We start from the raw sequence: 19,903 nt of genomic DNA on the forward strand, positions 1-19,903 counted from the left end.
AAACGTAATATGGCTAGATCACTCAGCCTATGTATCCGACACGTTCTCACTCGCAACTCATCACGTACGTCAGGACCCCTCGGCGTCACTTTTTAAACACACCTGGTGACGATTTGGTAGTGAAAACACGCTGCACTGTCCAGCTCAACGTCTTAACGAGGTCACGTCAAGGATTATTGACGCAAAGGGCCACCAAACAGCAAAGAGACACAAAACGACCAAAAGGGGTCACAAGACAATCACAGAGACACAAAACAACAAAGATACAAAGAAAAAAACAGAGAGAGAGAGAAACCACCACAGAGAGACACAAAACAACTGCAAAGAGACAGAAAAACAACCGCAAAGAGACAGAAAAACAACCGCAAAGAGACACAAAAACAACCGCAAAGAGACAGAAAACAAACACAGAGAGACACAAAACAACTTCACCACGGAAGGTACACGTTTCTCAGTGATCGCAGACGTCACTGCTGGAGGATCCACCATAAGCATTTTAGCATGTTAGCTTAATCTGCTCATGTGACTAGTAATTAATCGAAGCAGATGCACCCTTTTTTTTTTTTTACTATGCCGAGGTATAATAATACTGAGCATAGCGAAACCCCATAATGACAACATCCTCATTTCATTGCATCATTGTACTTTTTTTTTGTACTGTTCACTCACTGCTTGTCCCGGCCTGGGATGCTGTTCCCCCTCACAGCCCCTTACGCTCGGCCAGTAAACATTTACAAACATGTATGTTTTCCAGGAGTGTGAGCTGTGTGCAGTGTCCCCGCTCTGTTGCTCTACCCTCCTGCAGTCTCGCAACACACCTGCAGCTTCTTCTCTGCACGGTGCAGCTGCTGATGTCTTTTGTTCCACTCTCACACGGCTTATCGGGACTTTTATATGTGTTTTACTCTGTTATGAATGCAGCTTCAAATGTAGCAAAGTGCAATACAAAGTACTGAAAGGTGATGTCAGAGAAATTATTGAGAAATTGTCCTCTGATCGGAAGAGTTGGCAGGTTCGATCAACGGCTCATCCAGTCAGCATGTCACCAACTGTCCTTGGGCAAGATACTGAAACCCAAATTGCTCTTGAAGGCTGTGTGAGTGTGTGACAATTTAGAACCGAATATTGGAACCTGTTGGGCAAGTGGCAGCCTCAGCCATCAGTGTATGTTTGTGTCACTGGGTGAATGTTGAGATGTAGTGTTTCCCAAAAATAGAAATTGAACTGGATGATGGATTAATTCCACCTGGAAGAGACTGCATCAATTCCTGCTTTGTTTGACAGTTTCAGTCACATCATCACCCAGGAGAAAATATATCCATTGATTGATTCAGACTGAGACACCGACGCTGTGTGCAACCAAATCTCTCATCTGTGGCGCAGTGACATGGCTGTAGCAGTGGCAGGTGGAGCACGGGACCTTTTTATCCGTCACATCCCATTTGTCTGCCGATTCATCTTTTTTTGTTGATACGATCATCCCGTCTCGTAATTCATTATTTGTCTCCACAGTATGACGTGATTACAATAAATAGGATTCTGATAAAACCCTATGAGGACTTTACTTTTGAATGAGCACCCTGAAGGACAATCCGAGCTTGTCACGCACACTGAAGTATTCCTCATTCCGCTCGCTAACTCAACACTCGGCTGGAGAAATTTTATTTCACGTGGAAAAGGTAATTAATCATTTGTTGGGTACTCTCGGAGACCTCCCTCTCAAAAAAAAAAAAACACCTTGACATTTTTGTACTTACACCTTTTCTCCCCAGTGCAAATGCACTCAGCAGCTATAGATAAACTGAGGGGTCACATTGCATCAGCACAGATATAACAAGGCTGTATGTTAACCCATTCAATCCCCACCAGTCACAACTATAGCAGGCAACAGATTTACTTTCTAAGTGAGCAGTGTCACCTGTTAGTTACATGACCACAGCTGTTGATTTATTATTTTGAAGAAAAAATATTCCCTGGAGAATAAAGAAAGATTGTCGGAAGTGGTGGAAAGTAACTTTTACATTATTTACAATGTTGTTCTTAAGCAAAATTTTGAACTTTGTACTTTCTGTTCGGGTTTCTTTATACTTCTACTTTATTACAATTCAGAAGGGAATTTTGTACTCTTTACTACATTTTTTGACAGCTATGAAAACCAGTTATATTTCAGATCAAGATGTTACTCAAGCGTAAACGAATGCAATGTATCGTTGAAGTTTTAAGCTTGAAAATATGAAAAAATATGGGTCCTTTGTCACATTTTAGGTGTTGGAGTTGTTAGCATTCAATGTTTGGGAACCCCGTTAGAAAATACTTTAATAAATAATAACAAATAATTTACAAATGAAATGACAAAATAACCATAATATTTGTTTCGGTGGAAGACTTGGTGTCAATATTACACAAACCTCTACACAATCCGTGTAAAACACAATGTGGAGCCGTGCTAGCATAGCTATGGGAGCCTGCACTGAGGGACAGCAGTGCTAACATCAGCATGCAAAAACTCCAAAAGTCAGAAGGAGTTATCCTCTGGGGACCATAAATGTCGGTTCAAACTTTTATGCCAATTCAGCTGTTAGATGTTGAGTCTGGACCAAAGTGGTGGACCGACCGAGTACTGACATCCATGGAGCCGCACATTTAATGTGGTTAAAAATGTTCATCTGGTCATTTCAATGGTCCTTATTTTGTTTTTTATTTAAAAAGGTATTTGAAACCAAGATTGTAATCTTTTTTTATATTATATATACACACATAAATCCTTCTGCAAAGGAGTATAATTTATGTATGTAAAAGTCTGATATTTAAATGGTTATGTGAATATTTGTGTTTCTTTAAAAGGCACTGACTTTGTTTTGTGAGGTCGGTGACTGCAGTTTGGAATGGATGAAGTCATTATTGATGATGCCGCCTTTTTACTGCAACTGTGGAGTTTTTGGCAACATGTGGCAGAATGTCAGAGCAGAAAATAATTCAGGACTCCTATTGGATCCAAGTAACATTGCTTATAGTTATTAGCATCAACAGGGTTAACCCAGAAGTCTGGATTACTGATCTTGTTTTTCCAGCTGTTCCACATCCCACAGCACCTCAAATAAAAAAAAGACACAAAAACCATCAATGCTGCTTATTGAATGTCAATACGTGACCCCCCCAGCCGCACTCTCCCCTAGGCACAGACAATTACCTGCCTGATTGTGAACACGGAGGCGGCGGCTACACAAAGGAAAAATCACATGTATTCAAACGGGGCCTGCTCGTTCAGCATGCAGAATTACGCGTGCCGTAATTAATTTGCCATTAAGACCGGATTGATGTCGTCGTCGCGATGCAGACAACCAAGCCATAATTGCCTCTGGCGTTGCGTTTCGCAGCTTTGTCTCATGACTGAAACAGATGCTAATTTAGCAGAGCGGCTTCAGGTTGACAGGTGTGTGAAGTAGCTGTGTGTGTGTGTGTGTGTGTGTGTGTGTGTGTGTATGGATCGTTCCGCCGAGTTGGGTTGCATGTACAGTAAAGTGTACCGCAGAAAGGGAATACATCATAATATACAACAGCATCTTCATGGGGGGGGGGGGGGTATTGTCCTTTTTGGTGGAGCATCTTGTAATCCTAATGAATGGAACAGGCAGTAATTGGTATGTGAGGAGAAAGGGACTTAATAGCTCTATGAAAACAAACCCATTCTGCTGAATTATTAAGCTGTTTGACAAAATGATTTGCTTTTGGACCACTTAGTTTTTCCTGTTCTCCAATTCATTAGGGCTAATTGTCACCCTCCTACATTTTCTGAAAAGCACTTCATAAAACTCAAACAGACAAAACTGATACTCTGAAAGATGTTTATTCTTTTAACAATAAACCCCGTTATGAATTCAACGGCAACGTCTTCAAGAGAAACTATACAAAAAAAATCTCACACACACACACACACACACACACACACACACACACACACACACACACACACACACACACACACACACACACACACACACACACACACACACACACACACACACACACACACACACACACACACACACACACACACACACACACACACACACCTTTGTCGTGATGTTCCAAACAGACGAGAGGTGTCCTGTCGTTCCGGTTCAAGTTCAGGTCATTCAAGACATTGATGTCATTTTATGCAGTGGCCGTTAATATCAACAGCTGCACAGCTGGTGTGATTCACCGCCAGATTTTGTCTGCTGCTGGTGAGTTCAGAGTCCACTTCTCAGGGCTCCCGCCATCCAGGAATACGTCCTCACATCTTCCTCGCCCGTTTCTTGGGCCTTTGATTGAAGACGGGCGAGGTGCCCATCAAGGAGTCTGGCGAATGCGACGCGTAGCTGGCGTCTGACGCCGCACCCCCGGGAGAGGGTGCCATGGCTCCTCCCGACTCGCTCATGGTGGACATGGGCCCCCCCTCCTCGAACACATCTCCGCCCAAGACGGCGTGGTGGTGGTGGTGGTGGTGGTGGTGGTGGTGGCCGGCGCCCTGGCCCTCCTCGACATCCTGCGGCTCCATTTTTACCTGTGGCCACAGTGGGGAGTTGTTGGTCCCACCTCCACCTTATCAGAGAGGAGCACCAATTTAGCAAAAAGATAAATAATCCAGTGCATTTAAAAAGAGTAGTTAATCAATTAATCAAATGTTAATCGGGCTCATAGAAAACTCCCCCGCACATCAAATCAAGCATAAGCATTCCATCATCGACTTTAACTTCAAGGTGTTGACCTGGCAATTGTTGGGGATGAGGTGCCATTTTTTAAAATTCCCAGTAGAATACCTTACTGCAGGCATGTCCAAAGTCCGGCCCGCGGGCCAATCACGGCCCGAGGTCAGATTTTATACGGCCCGCGCCTTCTGTCTTAAAATGCATTATTTATGGCCCGCCAGCACAGTCAAAACGGAATGAATAAATCATACAAATTCAACATGCAATTCCTCTTTTCACCTCATGGTGGCAGCACCACTCTGTAACTGTGGCTTTTTTTAATTGTCTCTGACCCTTCAACTGTCATGGCTACAGCAAGTAAAATAAGGAAAGTCGATACCGAGAGCCGCAGCTTTCATAATTTTTCACCGAAAACAGAAACAACTGTGTCTGCCTAATTTGTCATGAGACTGTTGCCTTGTTTAAGTGATATAATGTCTTTACATTATACACTTTATAAATAAAGACACTACGAGACAAAACATGCTAATGCTTCAACAAGCTATCAGAGAGCAACCGTGCTAGAAAAGCGAAGCAACTCCAAGATAACTTGGCCACACAGCAGCGGTCTTTTTCGCGGGCCCACGAGTCAAATGCATACCTGCAAACTTGTCGCTTTTCAGCGAAATTAGCCGTTTTGAATGAAAATATATCATCCACGTGATCCGTAGATGTTTTCTCTTTAGGGGGGGGTCATCTGGCCAGCCAGCGTTTCTCAGATTGGATTGAGACGAGGAAAAAAGGTGATGACGTGATCTTCGCAATAAAACATCTTTGATGTGTCGAGTCTTGGCCAATCAGCGTTAAGATGTCTACACCGTCTTTCCCTCCGTTACAGTTCAGACTTGCTCGGTTAAGGATAACGTCCACTGCATGCGGAACTTTGTTTGTTAACATTCGTCATTAAAGCGATTTAGGAGGAAAAAAACGTAACGCGATGAAACATTCCCGGTTCAGTTCACGCGGTCACTCGTTAACGTTAAACCGGAACACCGGCGGATCTGCTGGCAGGTTGTTTTTAACTCAAAGTAGAATGAGGATGATTTCGTGGTGACAATAACTTTTAAGACCACGATGATGAGGCCCAGATACTGATGAGATGATGAGGTCAAAGAGCTTCAGGGAGAGGAGGCTGTTTGTGTAGCGCACCTTGATGCAGGGCTGAGATGTGAAGGAGCTGGGCCTGGATAAAGGTGGAGCTGGGCCTGGATAAAGGTGGAGCTGGGCCTGGATAAAGGTGGAGGTCTACTCTAAACAGACGTGAGTACAGCTTCCTGCTGTCGCAGTGTTTTAGAAATATTGATAAGGCAGGGTATGCTAAATGCTGCCTCTGCTCCAAGGAGATGAACTACAGTAACAAGGGCTCACGTGCCCTCTCATCACACTGCCAGACACTGTTCACTGTGATGACCACAGCCAGGGTACTTCCGGTCCCAACAGGGCCCTGAAGTAATGATAGAGAGGGTTAAGGTGCCTGTATCTTCATTTCAGCAGGTTGCTAATGCAGAGGTGTGTATAGATCACAGCTATTACTTTACTCTTCATTTTAATTTAAATAATTGAACAGGATTGAATGCATATTAATTGCAAATAGAAGATAGGCCACAATTCTCACAGCTTTACAGTAACAGTAGAAGTTAATACAGTGACGGGGTTCAATGAAAACTAATCACTTTATTTGTACAGGCGATGGTTCTCGCTACTCTTGCTATCTTTGTTTTTAAATGACAAACTTTTGAAAATGAGACCTCGTTCTCAATGGATTTTGTCTACATAAAAGGTTAATAATAATAATATTGATTGAAAAAAACTATCCAGCTGTTCAACCAGAGAATATTAATAACTGAATAATAAATTAGTTTTTTGCTTAAAGTAAATGTCTTATCCCTTAATTTTCTTCTCAGAGTACACCAGAATGCTACATTTTAAAGATCATATTTAAAATAAAATTATCCCTGCTGTGTCATTGAAAATATAATTATTAAATAATAGTGTGTATGTATAGGCAACTTGTATTGTTTAAAATAATGTCAGCAGGGACTGTTGGCCCTTGGGCATCTTCACATTATCAAATCTGGCCCTCTTTGAAAAAAGTTTGGACACCCCTGGGTTACTGCATCAGTTACAAGGAAGAACAACATCAGAGAAATGGAAAGCATAAATCTCTGCTACAAGCGGATTTCCATTTATCGAGCATGTTTGAACTGCCACTATGGGATCATTCTCATACAGTGAACGGTCTGAATTGGTTTTTACTGCAGCAGAATTGGTTAAATCCAACGCATCAATGGTGACAGCATGTTTTTTATTTAACAGCCAATGATGCACGTAGCTAGAACTATACCGATGCATCGAGGCCACGAAGATAATGGAGATATCACAACGCACTGCAAGAACTATGTTAGGTCAGCATGGGCCGCCTGCGTTTTCTGTTCCAGATTGTTGAAAGTGAATACAACGTCCAGCATGATGCGCAAAGGCCCAGTCATTGTCTCCTTTATAGCATCACACATCTAGCAAACCATTTCCAGTACAAACCTTCCGCTCTCTGTCACGGTGAATGGAACATACATACATATGGCGAAAGAACAGGAGAGGTTCACATTCAACAATGAAACAAGGTTGACCTTCCCTCCCTCGCTGGATATGTCCTGATCACGGTACAATAGTCGTTAAGCACAGTGGGAGAAAATCCAACACTGAACTACAAAACATATCCCGTGGATATCTACAGCAAGACTCCCCGTGTCGACTATAAATCCAGCTTCAGACTACAGTTGGTAAATTAGCCAACTGCAGAATATCTGCATCTATAAAAACGATATAAGTACTGTTTAATCAGGACCATGTACACTCTACACATTTTTGTGAAATCAGCCTCATAATGTAAGCAGCCTTATTACAAGCAGTGCAAGACAGCTCATTAGGAAGCTGCCAAGTGGTATTAAGAAGGCTGGGGGCTCAGATAAAGGAAAATAAATGGACATCAACTATGGAAAACACACTTAACATTCTGAGCTGTAGCACAGATAGAGAATGATCATTTAAAATATTACACAGACTGCATTGTACACCACTGCTGAGGGGCAGGCTTGGCCTAGGTTCTCCTACATGTAGTAAATGTAACTCTGAAGTTGGTACTTCTATACACATCTTTTGGAAATGTGCAAAGATACAAACATTCTGGAGAGAAGTGAAGGACGAAGTGATTCTTTGATCGGATATGACCTGGAGCTTTCACCTCCTCAATGTATTTTGGCAGCTAAATAGAGCAGTGCAAGGAGCAGCAGCAACGCTAAACTGATTGGAATACTATTGTATATAGCACGAAAGACTATTCTTAAATTCTGGATTTCTAAAGATACCCCTTCCACGGACGATTGGTAGAAGGGGTAGAAGGTCAAGATATGGAAACCGGTCTTAGACATGGTGGAACCCTCCGGGCTGGACTTTGCCCTGCCAGACTAAAAAACACTTGTACCGATGCTGACTTGACCTGATGATATAACCAAGATGTACTTATGTCAGACTGGGGATGTGCGAATGTGTTATTATTTGCTGTGGTTGTCTTTTTTGTTGTTGTTTTCTCCCTTTTTCTTTCTCCTTTCCCTCTGTATTGTATCCTTAATGTTCTGGAGTTCTGTTTTGTTAAGCTGTAAAATCAAAATAAATATATATATATAAAAATAAAAAAAAGAAGGCTGGGGGCTCCTCCACATCAGTGCCAATCAGTACCTCCGGGGGCTGAGAAATGAAGCCACCATGAAAGTGCCAAAATACTGAAAAGTGAGTCAATCCTTATAGACCCCCTTGTCAAAACGTTTACAGCCTGGTACAACTGAATCTTTATACAAGTCACCCGTTGAAATTATATTACGGCTTAAAGTTATGCATAATTAAAGACGTGGCCCCTTTGAGTGACAGGTCTACAGTATGCACATTTTGATTAAAACCATTTTTTGTTCACCTTTTTAGTATCCCATTAAACTACAGCAGCACCTTGCCAACCAATCTAGCTAGCTGGTCGCTTAGCATTTGTTATGCTAGCGGTACTTGGGCCGTTGGGCCTCGCTCCTCCACGACTACACGCTCTTATCCAAATACGGTCACTGCTGGCTCCAAAAACCAAGATGGCGACAGCCAAAATGTCAATCTCGGGGCTTGGAAGCGGCAGTTTTCAAACCGACAGGTGACGTTTGTAAAGAATGTCTATGGTCTCACCTGAGGTGTGAGGAGAATGGTCACCATCCAGACCCGAAGCCAGCCTCTCACCGTGGGCCCCGAGGACCCCCATGGGCAGAGCTTGGTCCCCAGAGGCCAAGTCAGCCTCAGGCTCCTCGCTAACGGGGAAGGAGATGTCACTCATGGGCTCCTCCTTGATCCTTGGGGGCTTGGAGTCCTCCAGAGCCTTCTCTGGGTTCACCAGTCGTTCATATTCCTCCGACAGATCTTTGCTCACCTGGAGGAGGAAAATCTTTTATTATTCCAATTTCACTGGTGAAAGCTCGTACATAAAAGACATGCAAGAGCTGAGCCTACATTATCTAGTATTTTAATTCATCAATATGAGACATGATCCACCACGTTGTGAAAACTATATTCGGTGATTTGCCAAAAGTTAAAAGACACAAAGAATCAGCTCTACTTTCTGCTCTCAGAACTCATCAATTGTATATCTTTAGAAGTCATGTTGGCACCGGAGAAAGTGAATCTCTCAGTTTGTATTCTGTCTCACTTCCAAGCAGCTTGCACACAAGTGGTCCATTGTTCTCACTCGTACAAAGTTCTTTATGCTTTCTGAGATGACTCAGCATTGTTGTGGCGAAGCCCTGGCAGCTTACACCACCGTTACAAACGTCTTTTAAGCACTGTGCCAAACGGAATTATTTTCAATATTATTTCATCTGCTGACTGTTTCTCCAATTAATTGTTTAGTCTACAAAATGTCCATAGTTTTCCAGAGCCTATAATGACATTTCCTAGTGTTATCCCCCAGGACGTTGGTTAATGGTGGTGATCTATATTTCCGCTGAGGCGGGACATCCCCTCTATGAATTGCTGCCAAGAACCCTTTCTTCAAATGTCTTGTATGTGCATCCCAAAGTCCCAAATCCACCAGATATTCAATTTACAATCAAAATAAGTGAGAAAAATAGCAAATCCTCACATTGAAGAAGCTGGAACAAGAAAATGTTTTTTGCATGATAACAATTAATTATTAAACTTGCTGAGGATTCATTTTCTGTAAATGGAATATTTGTACCCTGCATAGTAATATGCTTTGTGATGCATTGCAACTTTCAGAAAATTGCAAAAAGAAATACCATAAATAAATGTGTGGGCACATAAAATCCTTTGTCGTGGTATATGTCATTTTATATCATATCTATATTTACTGACATATGACACATTTTCTGGAAGATCAAATGGCATAAATTAGCAGTTTTATTCAATCCAGTGGATTAAATACCTGAAACCTCGTCACATTTATGCATAAAAAACAGTGCTGCTCATTGGTTTGCAACATTGGCCACAATGACATAATACAACCACATATTAAAAATGATTAGCACTGTATAAAAAGTGAGGCAAGATCATGGATGGTTAACTCATTCATATCGTCTTACAGGGTAGATTGTCAAATGGCACAACCCCATTAACGGTTATGACCCATTCCCAACCTCACCTGCAGCATGTAGCTGTGATAGTCCTTGATCCGCACTTGCCAGAAGCGCTGCAGGGCCAGCACGCTGCCAATGCCAACCTCGTGGAACACTTGCTCCACCACGTCTGGGAAGGAACTCGCTGCTAGCCGAGCCTCGCGGTCCACCGCCACGCGCAGCATGCGGGAGAGGCGCAGGTAATGCTCATTAACCAGGTCGGTCAGGGTCTCCAGCACGCTCTCCTGGGCCGACTCAAAGCCAGCGTGGGCCAAGATGGTGGCCACAGACTGGTAGAGGAGCGGCCTGCAGGAGGGCCAACTCAGCTCCGTGACGGGCTCACCTTTACCCCTTATGATGGAAAGAGCCAGAAGAGATAAATGATGACTGGTTGATAAATTGTCTGAGATCATATGTGTGAAATGCAATATTTATCTTCGCTCAGCCACACAGTCGGTCAGATGAACTCACTTATAGAAGTCACTCTCAGGGTCACTGTGGCGGAGCAGGAAGGGCTGCCGCGGGGCTTTGCTGTCCACGGGTAGCAAGTCATCTGGCATAACAGGTGGGGTGGGAGGACGCAGGGGCAGATTGGCATCAGCCTCCTCCAGCTTGCTGCCAGCCTCAGAGGACGCCGAGCTCTGACCCTGAACCTGGGCCGCCGACAGGAGGCCACGGAGGCGACGGGCATGCTGACACAGCTGCACTGTGTGGATGGTGAGGCTGCAGGGCTCCGAGGGGATGTCCAACATGGTGGTGGGCCGCGGGCGCTGGGCCGAGGGCTGGTGCAGGGGAGGGTCCTGCATTTCCACCGAGCGGAACTCGCGCTGGAGCAAGTCAAAGGAGCTGCGACTGGGAGGAGCCCCCGCCGGCCCAGGGATCTCGCCCCAGTAACGCATCATGGTGGGTGATCAAAGCCGGAAAGACACGGGCCGGATTCAAACTCGGATTAAATCTGGGAATTGGAAAGGTGGAGAGGAAGTTGGAGTGACCATCACAATTAAGGATGAAGTTGGTAAAAACAACAGCACATTATTAATAAGAAAAAAAAGGAAAACTATACATTTGACACCACCTTCAATCAACTTAAAATAAGATTACATCTCTGTTTGGCTTTTCAAAATAGTTTAAATGCTGACGTTTTTGCTGATCCAGAGTGGCAACTAAGTTAAACTTTAACTGCCATGGGACGATCACGCCAAATATAATTCAAAAGCTGCGGAATGAATAACTGATTGTGTGGAGGCAAACGTGCACGACTCTGTTTTAAGTCCGGTTACAACAATGTACTTGTCTTCTGATTATATCGACACATCTAACCAATCACAAAAAAAAGACTAGCAATTATAGCCATGCCTTTATGATCAAAAAACACACTAGGAATAGCAAGTAACGGTGATGTAATGTTAAATACTGAAAAAAAGTATCGGAAAACGCAATAAAGTGGACTTAATGTATGCCGAATACAAAAGTAAATTGCATTAATTAACGCAAGCTCTGGAGTTGAGATTTAACACGTATGTTTCTTTGCCGAAAAGCAAGACAACAACTTATGGCAGGTGTCTGCCTGGAGTTTGGCACAGCATGAGCATCCAAAAGAGAAAACAACGAACAACTCATTCATGGAGGAGCAACGACGAAGCTACGAAACCGCTATTAGCTAAGTACGTACATGTTTGTTTAGTTAGTTAAATTATATAAAAACTAAAAACTCAACAACTACTCACATTGCACTGGGATGGACAAAGCGTCTGCTAACATTTGAAACCAATATCCCTTGTATGTTTGAAGGAAGTTGCACCGGAACTAAGCATTTTCGTCCTTCTTGCAAAACAACTCGGCTGAACACTAAACGAGGTATTTAGTTCCGCAACAAACCATTTATTTTGACTTGTATAAAATAAGAATGTCATTAAAATGACGCTTATCCGTGTTTTAAAATGATTTTTAGACTCACATCTTTTGGGGAACTAATTCTCAATTGGCGGATTTATAGAGGCTTAGAAAACCCGGGCAAAATTCACAGTCGCACCAAATAAACATGGACGCCTCCCCGCCGTCAGACCTGTGTGTGAATAATACGGACGGGAAAATAAACTCTGCAATGGAAAAGGACGAGCGCTCGGCCACAGAGAACGAAGGCGAACATGAAACGAGAACTGACCAAGAAACGAAGGATACTTTTAAAAAACCGGCCCCTTTCGCGGCGCCTTCCCTCGCCAGCAAACGCAGTAACATCGCTGCTCCGTCCAAATCAACAGCGGCCGAGGCAAAACGTGTGAAAGAAAGTAACAAAGCCGAAGCTGTAGACGCCATTAGTGAGGATTCTTCGGGTCTTGTAACTGAAAACAGAACCACAGAAACGGGCCAAGAAGAGGACGAGAACGGCGGTAACGTGAAAGACAAGAATGTGTCTCCTGTCAAAACCAAGCCCGAAGCTAAACCCATAGTGCTTCCTGCTATAGGGCCAGTTGGTAAGTTCCCCCCCATCCCATACACGGAGCCGTCCTGGGGCGGCAATGCTCCGGATGTCCCCTATGCTCTGGAAATCCTTAAAAACGGTACCATAGTAGACACGGTACCCCTCACGCAGAAAAGCTATTTCGTGGTTGGACGTTTACCGGTGTGTGACGTCTCTCTGGAGCATCCCTCCATCTCCAGGTACCATGCCATAGTTCAGTACCGCCGACAGGCCGGAGAGGGAGAGTCCGTCGGGGAGGAGAGAGGGTTTTACCTCCACGACCTGGGCAGCACGCACGGCACTGTGGTGAACAAGAACAAGGTTCCGCCAAAGACCTACATCCGGCTCCGCGTGGGACATGTCTTAAAGTTCGGTGGGAGCACGAGGCTTTTTATCCTGCAGGTAAATCCTGACGTGGACCTCCACTTATACACTGACATGAATAGACAACAGACAGCTTTGGGATGGGTCACTTAGTCTCCACTACAGTCAAGGGCCGGTTATCCAATTAGCTAACCCTGGAGCTCATATCATATTCACTAGTTCTATTTAGGACCGTGATCCATCATTTTATTTTATTTTTTATTATTTTACTACATACACAAACGGGAAAGAATAAACATACCAAAATAAGGGAATACAAAAACCCTCAGATCAAATATCTTTATTATTCAGCCCAGACTATTCTCATAATTGATTCTATTAACCCTAAACTAATCCTGCCGTAGCTTCTTACAGGTCTCAAACAACCGTTAAAGCCTTCAAAAAACATGTTGAATATATTTTTCATTAAGGAAGCTCACAGACAAATCTGAGAGACCCTGCATCTGCGACAGAAGCAGAAAGATTAGTTCAAACGCTGATGTCAATAAACAGAAAATCACTCCTCAACAAAACAATCATTTATCAAGCAAATGCTAAACATTTTTATACTTCCAGCTTCCCAATAATGGCTAATTGCTGATTGGCTCTCTTTATGTTTTAAACTGGATGTCTTTAGATTCGTACAAAACAAGCCATTTGAGGATATATGTTAGTGTAGATCTGTGAATCTTGTGACAAGCAGAAATTTAGCAACCACTGTTCAACAGCAAAACAATATATTTGAGAACTATTTTGATCATGCTTTTATATTAAGTAAAAATGACAGTCAATTGCTGGTTCCAGTTTTGTATCATTGTCGATTGAAAGTATTTCATTCTGGACAACAAATCTGTAGATGCTGCATTGTGGGGATTTTTGAAGGGCGTTTGTGATTTATGTATTTAATGGACTGCACCAGTGTTTGTTGTTGTTCTTAAATGGGAAGGTAGCCCCCCCTAGTGGAGAACAGAGCATTGCACAAGAAGGTGGAGTGAAACTAAAGTTGAAGAGACCTTTTTTGTAATGAATAACATTAATCATTAGCCACTACTAGCATAACACATTCAAATCCCAATGGACTCTCAGTGGTGCGTTGCACTGTGGGTAATGTAGGCGGTAGATTTTTGACAAGGAAGATGTGTTTTCCTCCTCCCACAGGGTCCAGAGTTTGATGAGGAAGAGGAGTCTGAGCTAACAGTGACGGAGCTGAGGGAGAAAGCCCAAAAACAGAAGGCAGAGCTGGAGAGGAGGATGATGGGAGACGGTTCTGATGATGATGACGACGGCGATGATGGTGGGGAGAAGGAGGAAGACGGGCAAGGCCAGAGCAGCAAGGGCCAGAGCAAACTATCAACCAAAGACTCCGGCTGCTCGTGGGGAATGGGTGAGCTTTTCCCGCCTGTCGTTGGATCATGCCACTGTATGCCACTTTCAGTGAGTAACTAAAGAAGCATGGTAATCCCTTTTTCTCCTTTCCTTTTTAATTCCATCCGTGTCCATTTACCAACCCCGCAGACGAGGAGGCCGTTCCGGAGGAGGACGAGAACGAGGAAAACCCTTTTTCAACAGAGTTCCAAGAGGACCAGGAAGCCGCCTACCTGAAAGACCCAAAGAAGGCTTTGCAGGGCTTCTACGACAGGGAAGGTGAGAAGACGTCCTGTTAATCCACAGGTGTGCGCTTTCCTCTTGTTTTTTTATAGTTCTTGAATTTGTCGACTTCGGCATCCTGTCATTTTAGGAGAGGAGCTTGAGTTTGAGTACGAAGACCAAAGCCACGGCACCTGGCTGTGCAGGATAAAGTGAGTGACGTGAAAACCCTCAAATCTACGATTGTGCAGTTTAAAAAGCTTTGCCGTCAGAATGCTTGTAAAGTGGGTGTAGTATCACACAGTTCACGTTTCTGTCAGGCTTCCGGTAGACGACGCCGTGGGCCGGCAGCTGGTCGCCGAGGCAACCCACACGGGGAAGAAGAAAGAGGCAGCCATCCAGTGCTGCCTGGAGGCATGTCGAATGCTGGAAGCCAGAGGGCTGCTCCGCCAGGAAGCAGGTACGAAGCAGAAGTATGGACCACCATCTGGAGCGGTTCTGGCTTGTACTTATTCCTGTTTAACTTCCTACGCCTAGTGTCCCGTAAGCGCAAGAAGAAGAACTGGGAAGACGAGGACTACTACGACAGCGATGACGACACCTTCCTGGATCGAACCGGCACCGTGGAGAAGAAGAGGCAGGAGAGAATGAAGAAGGCGGGAAAGGTCGAGGAGCGGCCCGAGACCTATGAGTCGCTGGTAAGAAAAATATCGATATATATATATATATATATATATTGGGAATATTACAATATTCTGCTGCATGTCGCTTGCTCACACTGACAATGCTGACATGCTGATATGGAGCAGGTGTAATGTTCCACCGTCGTAGTTTAGAGTGTTAGCAATAATAACATTTGCAAATTGGCACACAACACAAAATGCCCAAAACTGATGATAGAAAGAAAAAAAAAAAAGATTTTCTATAATGTAAGGTGTATACTGCATGACTACTGTGATGCTTAGCATGCTGTTTGTTTCCGTGGTAACACTCATGCATTTGATCTTCATGTAGGTGGCCAAACTATCAGAGGTGGAGACGGAGTTGGCAGAGACTCAGAAAAAGCTCAGCGGCGGTAGGGGAGGTGAGTCACGATGGGCTGGGTGGTCCACTGTTCACTGTGGACGGATGCCACGATACCAACAGCTGTGCGTTGTTTTAATCTTGTGTTCTCATCTCCTCCTCTTAAGACTCCTCCGGCTCCTCGGCCGAAGACCCGCTGGATGTCTTCATGACCGCAGTGCAAAGCGAGGCGGCGATGGACGCTGTGGAGCGCAGGAAGCTTCACGTGCACGTGGCCAACCTGCGCAAGGACGCGCAGAGGCTGCGCAAGCTGGTGGAGCTCACGCGGCCCGCCCGGATGCCTTCGCTGCTGCCGAGGTCAGACACACTCTCATACTGCTGAGAATATAATAGCAAATACAAGCACATTTTTTCCTTTCAGATTAAGGTAAGGACAAGCACGGGAATGTGTTTTACAGAGACGAAGCACAACTCTCCATACTCTGTAAGCCACGCCCACTGGAGGGGGAAAACCACCCAAGGGTTTAAACATCAGATGTCAGCATTGTTGGAGATTATTTCAGCACGCTACATCTACCTAAAAACAATGACGGGACAAGTTAGCTGTTAGCAAGCTACTGTAGTTAACAAACATAACACTACGTCGCTCTCCGAAAACAAGTTGCACACAGTCAAAATGCTCTAGATTAACTTCCAGAAATATGGAGTGTCAGTTCTCCCATTCTTCCTGCTGATGCCTCACATCTTATTGCCTGTGTCCTTAGTCCTTGAGGTTGGTCAGCTTATTAAAACCTAGTTGTTTTTAGCCTGTTGGTAGTGCCATCCCACCCTACAGCAGCTTTTAGCTATGACAAGGAGGCACCTTCTCACAACACAAAGTCAATGGAGAGCCACGTATTGTTTTTCCCCTCCACTGTGGGCGGGACTTAATTGAGCTCTGTCTCTGTAGCTTCTTTTAAGCATTCTCTGGAGTGTGAGAAATTCATGAAAAAGTATATGATTCCAATCTATACTAAGCAGCATTTAAATACACGAAAGCTTTGTTGATGTGTGTTGGTGTGACAGTGGTAGCTCAGAGGGAGAGAAGCCCAAAAAGACCTTACCGCTGTTTGGAGCCATGAAGGGGGGAAGCAAATTCAAACTGAAGACTGGTACCATCGGGGTAGGTGGTGTTCTTCATTTTTCATAACCCGGTCTAATCATCTGCCTCTCTTTTTCCTTCTTTTGCTCAGCCTCTTTCCTCCATTGATGTTTTTCCTCTCTCTTGTAGAAGTTGCCTCTGAAGCGGCCCAACTTGCCCGCAGAGCTCTTCAACATGAAAGAACTTCCACCCAGTGGAGAAGAGGGAGAAGAGGAGGAAGATGAGGAGGCAGCAGAGGAAAATGACAATGACGATAAAGAGTGTGCCACCATTACTGAGACCAACTCTGAGGAGTCCGGTGCGTCCATGTCTCTAGAGAGCACTCTGTCAGGGCAGCAGAGACGGCAACCAGCACGCTCACAAGAGCTAAAAGGTATAAAAGTGATAAGAATTGAAAAGATAAGTTTTACAATAAGTCTCTTTTACCACTGGGTGGCAGTAGATCTGTAATATACACACAACAGCATAGTGTTTATTTCTCATCCTTAGGCAGTTATATAAAGAAAAGTGATCAAATATCCAACAATGTGTAACCCATGCAACCGTATGAATGGAATGTTGTAGATTAATACATATCCTAATAATTACACTTTATCTTTGTTTGTGTGACTTCAAATCAGAGCAAAGCCACAAACGGAGGGGAGGCGAGGAGTCTGCAGCGGAGCAGGACGTGGCCTCGTCGAGTCCAGGTGGCTACTGCGCTTTTACCGTTTCCATTTTAATCTGTGCCAACTCCAGTGTTGGTTTCCGTGCGTCAGCGTGGTATCCACGCACCATCTCTAATGAGATATATACCCCTACGTCTCCACAGAGTCCAAAGCAGGAGGAGACGGAGGGTCAGTAGCACAGCCCAGCCCCAGAAAGAATGTGAAGAAGAAAGTGATGGGCCCCAGCAGGGTAGGCTCTCTCTCTCTCTCTCTCTCTCTCTCACTCACTCACTCACTCACTCACTCACTCTCACTCTCACTATTTTTTTGTGCAGAAAAGCGTGCCGTCAATTGAATTTTCCTCATGATTCGTCTCCACAGCCACCACAGCAGCCCCCGGGAGAGTATCCAGAGGACGACCCTGACTATTGCGTCTGGGTGCCTCCTACAGGTAAAACCATCCGACTGTTTGCACGAGACCTGTTGACCAATCGATAGGGTCAAAGACAATCGGCGTGACCGTAACCTCATTGCTCTTTGCAACGTAAGTTCACCAGTGAGTTTTTCAAACCTGGTGAATAAGAATTCAAGATATGCAGACACAGGCTTCTAGGTCTGTAACTTGACAAAACACTTGTTGACACTCACACGCTTGTGTTCCTCGTCCACTGTGGACAGGAATGAAGGACATGGTGAGAGGAAGTAGGATAGGCTTTCATGGTCCACTCGTGCAGCTGAAATTGCAGCGACGATTTTCATTGTTCGCCGAGGAATGGAGATCAGTCACTTAAAAAATGATAAGATCAGCTGGAATGAAAATAAACTTTGAAACAGCTGCCAAACTGAGCTTGGATTCAAGGTTCAGAGCTAATCGTGCTACGCAGTTTTATTTTTAGGGTTTGTGATCAGTTTTGGTGATTGCATACGAGTCAGCGGTAACTTTACTGGGTGAATTTGCTCTTGTGGGACATGTTTTACTTCAATCTGTATTTCCTTTCTTTGACCATGTTTCATGAATAGATATGTAAATCCTTTTGTATTTTCAACTATCTTTTTCATTCACTCACAGATCAGACTGGAGATGGACGTACACACCTGAACGACAAGTACGGCTACTGAGAGGAAACAGAGAGAGAGTTTGTGTCTCCACTCCACCAGCTTTTATACCGCGGATAATACCTGCATCACAACGCCTCCTTAGCTCTGACCATTAACCCTCTCTGCCCATCCCAGTCCCTATGTGTGGTTCAGCTTTGAGAAAAGCCTGCGACACAGACCACATATAATAGCGCTGCACCTTTCATTATCGTTTTTTTCGGGGGTGTACTTGCATTCTCAGACAGCGATAAACAAAAAGAACAGCATTCTAATTCACATTAAACTGGCAAGCTCGGGGAGCAGACACTGGGCAGTCAGCCCGCTGGCACTTTTCAACCATGACAACAATAATAGAGATGGGCTGCACTTGAATTTTTTGTCCCTTTTTTTTTTTTTTAAATAAAATCCAAGCATAAAATGGGAAAAGGACCGAGCAGGAGAGGTAACTGATCTGAATTCAGCTTTCTGGTCTCTGGCTGCTCCTCCTGCAGTTACATCCGTATCCCTCCCCTTGTTTGGCTTCAGTCGATCGCTGGCATAACCTTATTTTTCCTTCTTCAAAAGGAGTGTGTGTGTAGCAGGGAGGGGGAGAGAGAGAGAGCGTTGAAGCAGCTTTTCTGACCATCTGGACACTTGGATGGCTTACTGGATGAAACGCAAGCTGATAATGACTCAAGCTAAGTGGAGTGTGTGTCTACACACACACACACACACACACACACACACGTAGCCCAACCTTCTCAAAGTTCTCTTTTTAACAAGATTGTCTTCATGAGTGATTCAGCTATTGGGGCGTTTGCCTAGAGCAGGATTCCTCGCTCTGTGAAATCCCACTCAGTGCTGTTTGTTTGGTTTACCGCCACACTCTCCACCCTCTCTCCTGTCGGGAAGGTGAAGAAACTGTATTTTGTTATATAAGTGTAAAATAAAGAAATTGTCTGTACAAAACCTGAGTTACACTTTTGTGTATTCGCTCTCAGCTACATTTGCCAGCCAGCCATCCTCTCTTGGGGTTCCAGTTTTGACGCACGCACGCACGCACGCACGCACGCACGCACGCACGCACGCACGCACGCACGCACGCACGCACGCACGCACGCACGCACGCACGCACGCACGCACGCACGCACGCACGCACGCACGCACGCACGCACGCACGCACGCACGCACGCACGCACGCACGCACGCACGCA

General features: G+C 44.5%; 2 protein-coding genes across 3 annotated transcripts; one reads left to right on the top strand and one right to left on the bottom strand.

The window, feature by feature from the left end:
- Positions 1-3,971: 3,971 nt before the first annotated feature.
- On the bottom strand, positions 3,972-12,188 carry supt7l (SPT7 like, STAGA complex subunit gamma). Its single transcript, XM_079174210.1, has 5 exons — positions 12,118-12,188; positions 10,862-11,345; positions 10,412-10,741; positions 8,952-9,184; positions 3,972-4,584 (listed from the first exon to the last, which is right to left on the bottom strand). Exons 2-5 carry the CDS (start codon positions 11,290-11,292, stop codon positions 4,277-4,279), a joined length of 1,302 nt encoding a protein of 433 aa, XP_079030336.1. The 5' UTR covers positions 11,293-11,345; positions 12,118-12,188; the 3' UTR covers positions 3,972-4,276.
- A 243-nt stretch (positions 12,189-12,431) lies between these two features.
- slc4a1ap (solute carrier family 4 member 1 adaptor protein) lies at positions 12,432-19,592 on the top strand (the record flags this gene model as incomplete). 2 transcript variants are annotated; one of them, XR_013767409.1, is made up of 14 exons in its annotated part: positions 12,432-13,253; positions 14,373-14,598; positions 14,730-14,858; positions 14,953-15,013; positions 15,122-15,261; positions 15,339-15,499; positions 15,816-15,885; positions 15,992-16,181; positions 16,890-16,986; positions 17,095-17,338; positions 17,586-17,654; positions 17,777-17,862; positions 17,948-18,063; positions 18,682-19,592. XR_013767409.1 is itself a non-coding variant. In XM_079174064.1 (14 exons), 14 exons carry the CDS (start codon positions 12,432-12,434, stop codon positions 18,729-18,731), a joined length of 2,415 nt encoding a protein of 804 aa, XP_079030190.1. In that variant the 3' UTR covers positions 18,732-19,592. The 2 variants fall into 2 exon arrangements, 1 of the variants encoding a protein (XP_079030190.1); XM_079174064.1 differs by having other exon boundaries at positions 17,994-18,063.
- Between the last annotated feature and the right edge of the window lie 311 nt (positions 19,593-19,903).

This window comes from Pholis gunnellus (assembly GCF_910591455.1).
Source record: "Pholis gunnellus genome assembly, chromosome: 15".
NCBI lineage: Eukaryota > Metazoa > Chordata > Actinopteri > Perciformes > Pholidae > Pholis > Pholis gunnellus.

What these genes read in the sequence shown, in the direction of transcription:
- supt7l (XM_079174210.1), bottom strand. Translation starts at nt 11,292, where the DNA reads ATGATGCGTTACTGGGGCGAGATCCCTGGGCCGGCGGGGGCTCCTCCC. An exon ending in CCTGAGAGTGACTTCTATAA is followed by an intron (nt 10,742 to 10,861) that starts GTGAGTTCATCT and finishes TTCCATCATAAG; the next exon opens with GGGTAAAGGTGAGCCCGTCA. An exon ending in CCATTCTCCTCACACCTCAG is followed by an intron (nt 4,585 to 8,951) that starts GTGAGACCATAG and finishes CTCTCTGATAAG; the next exon opens with GTGGAGGTGGGACCAACAAC.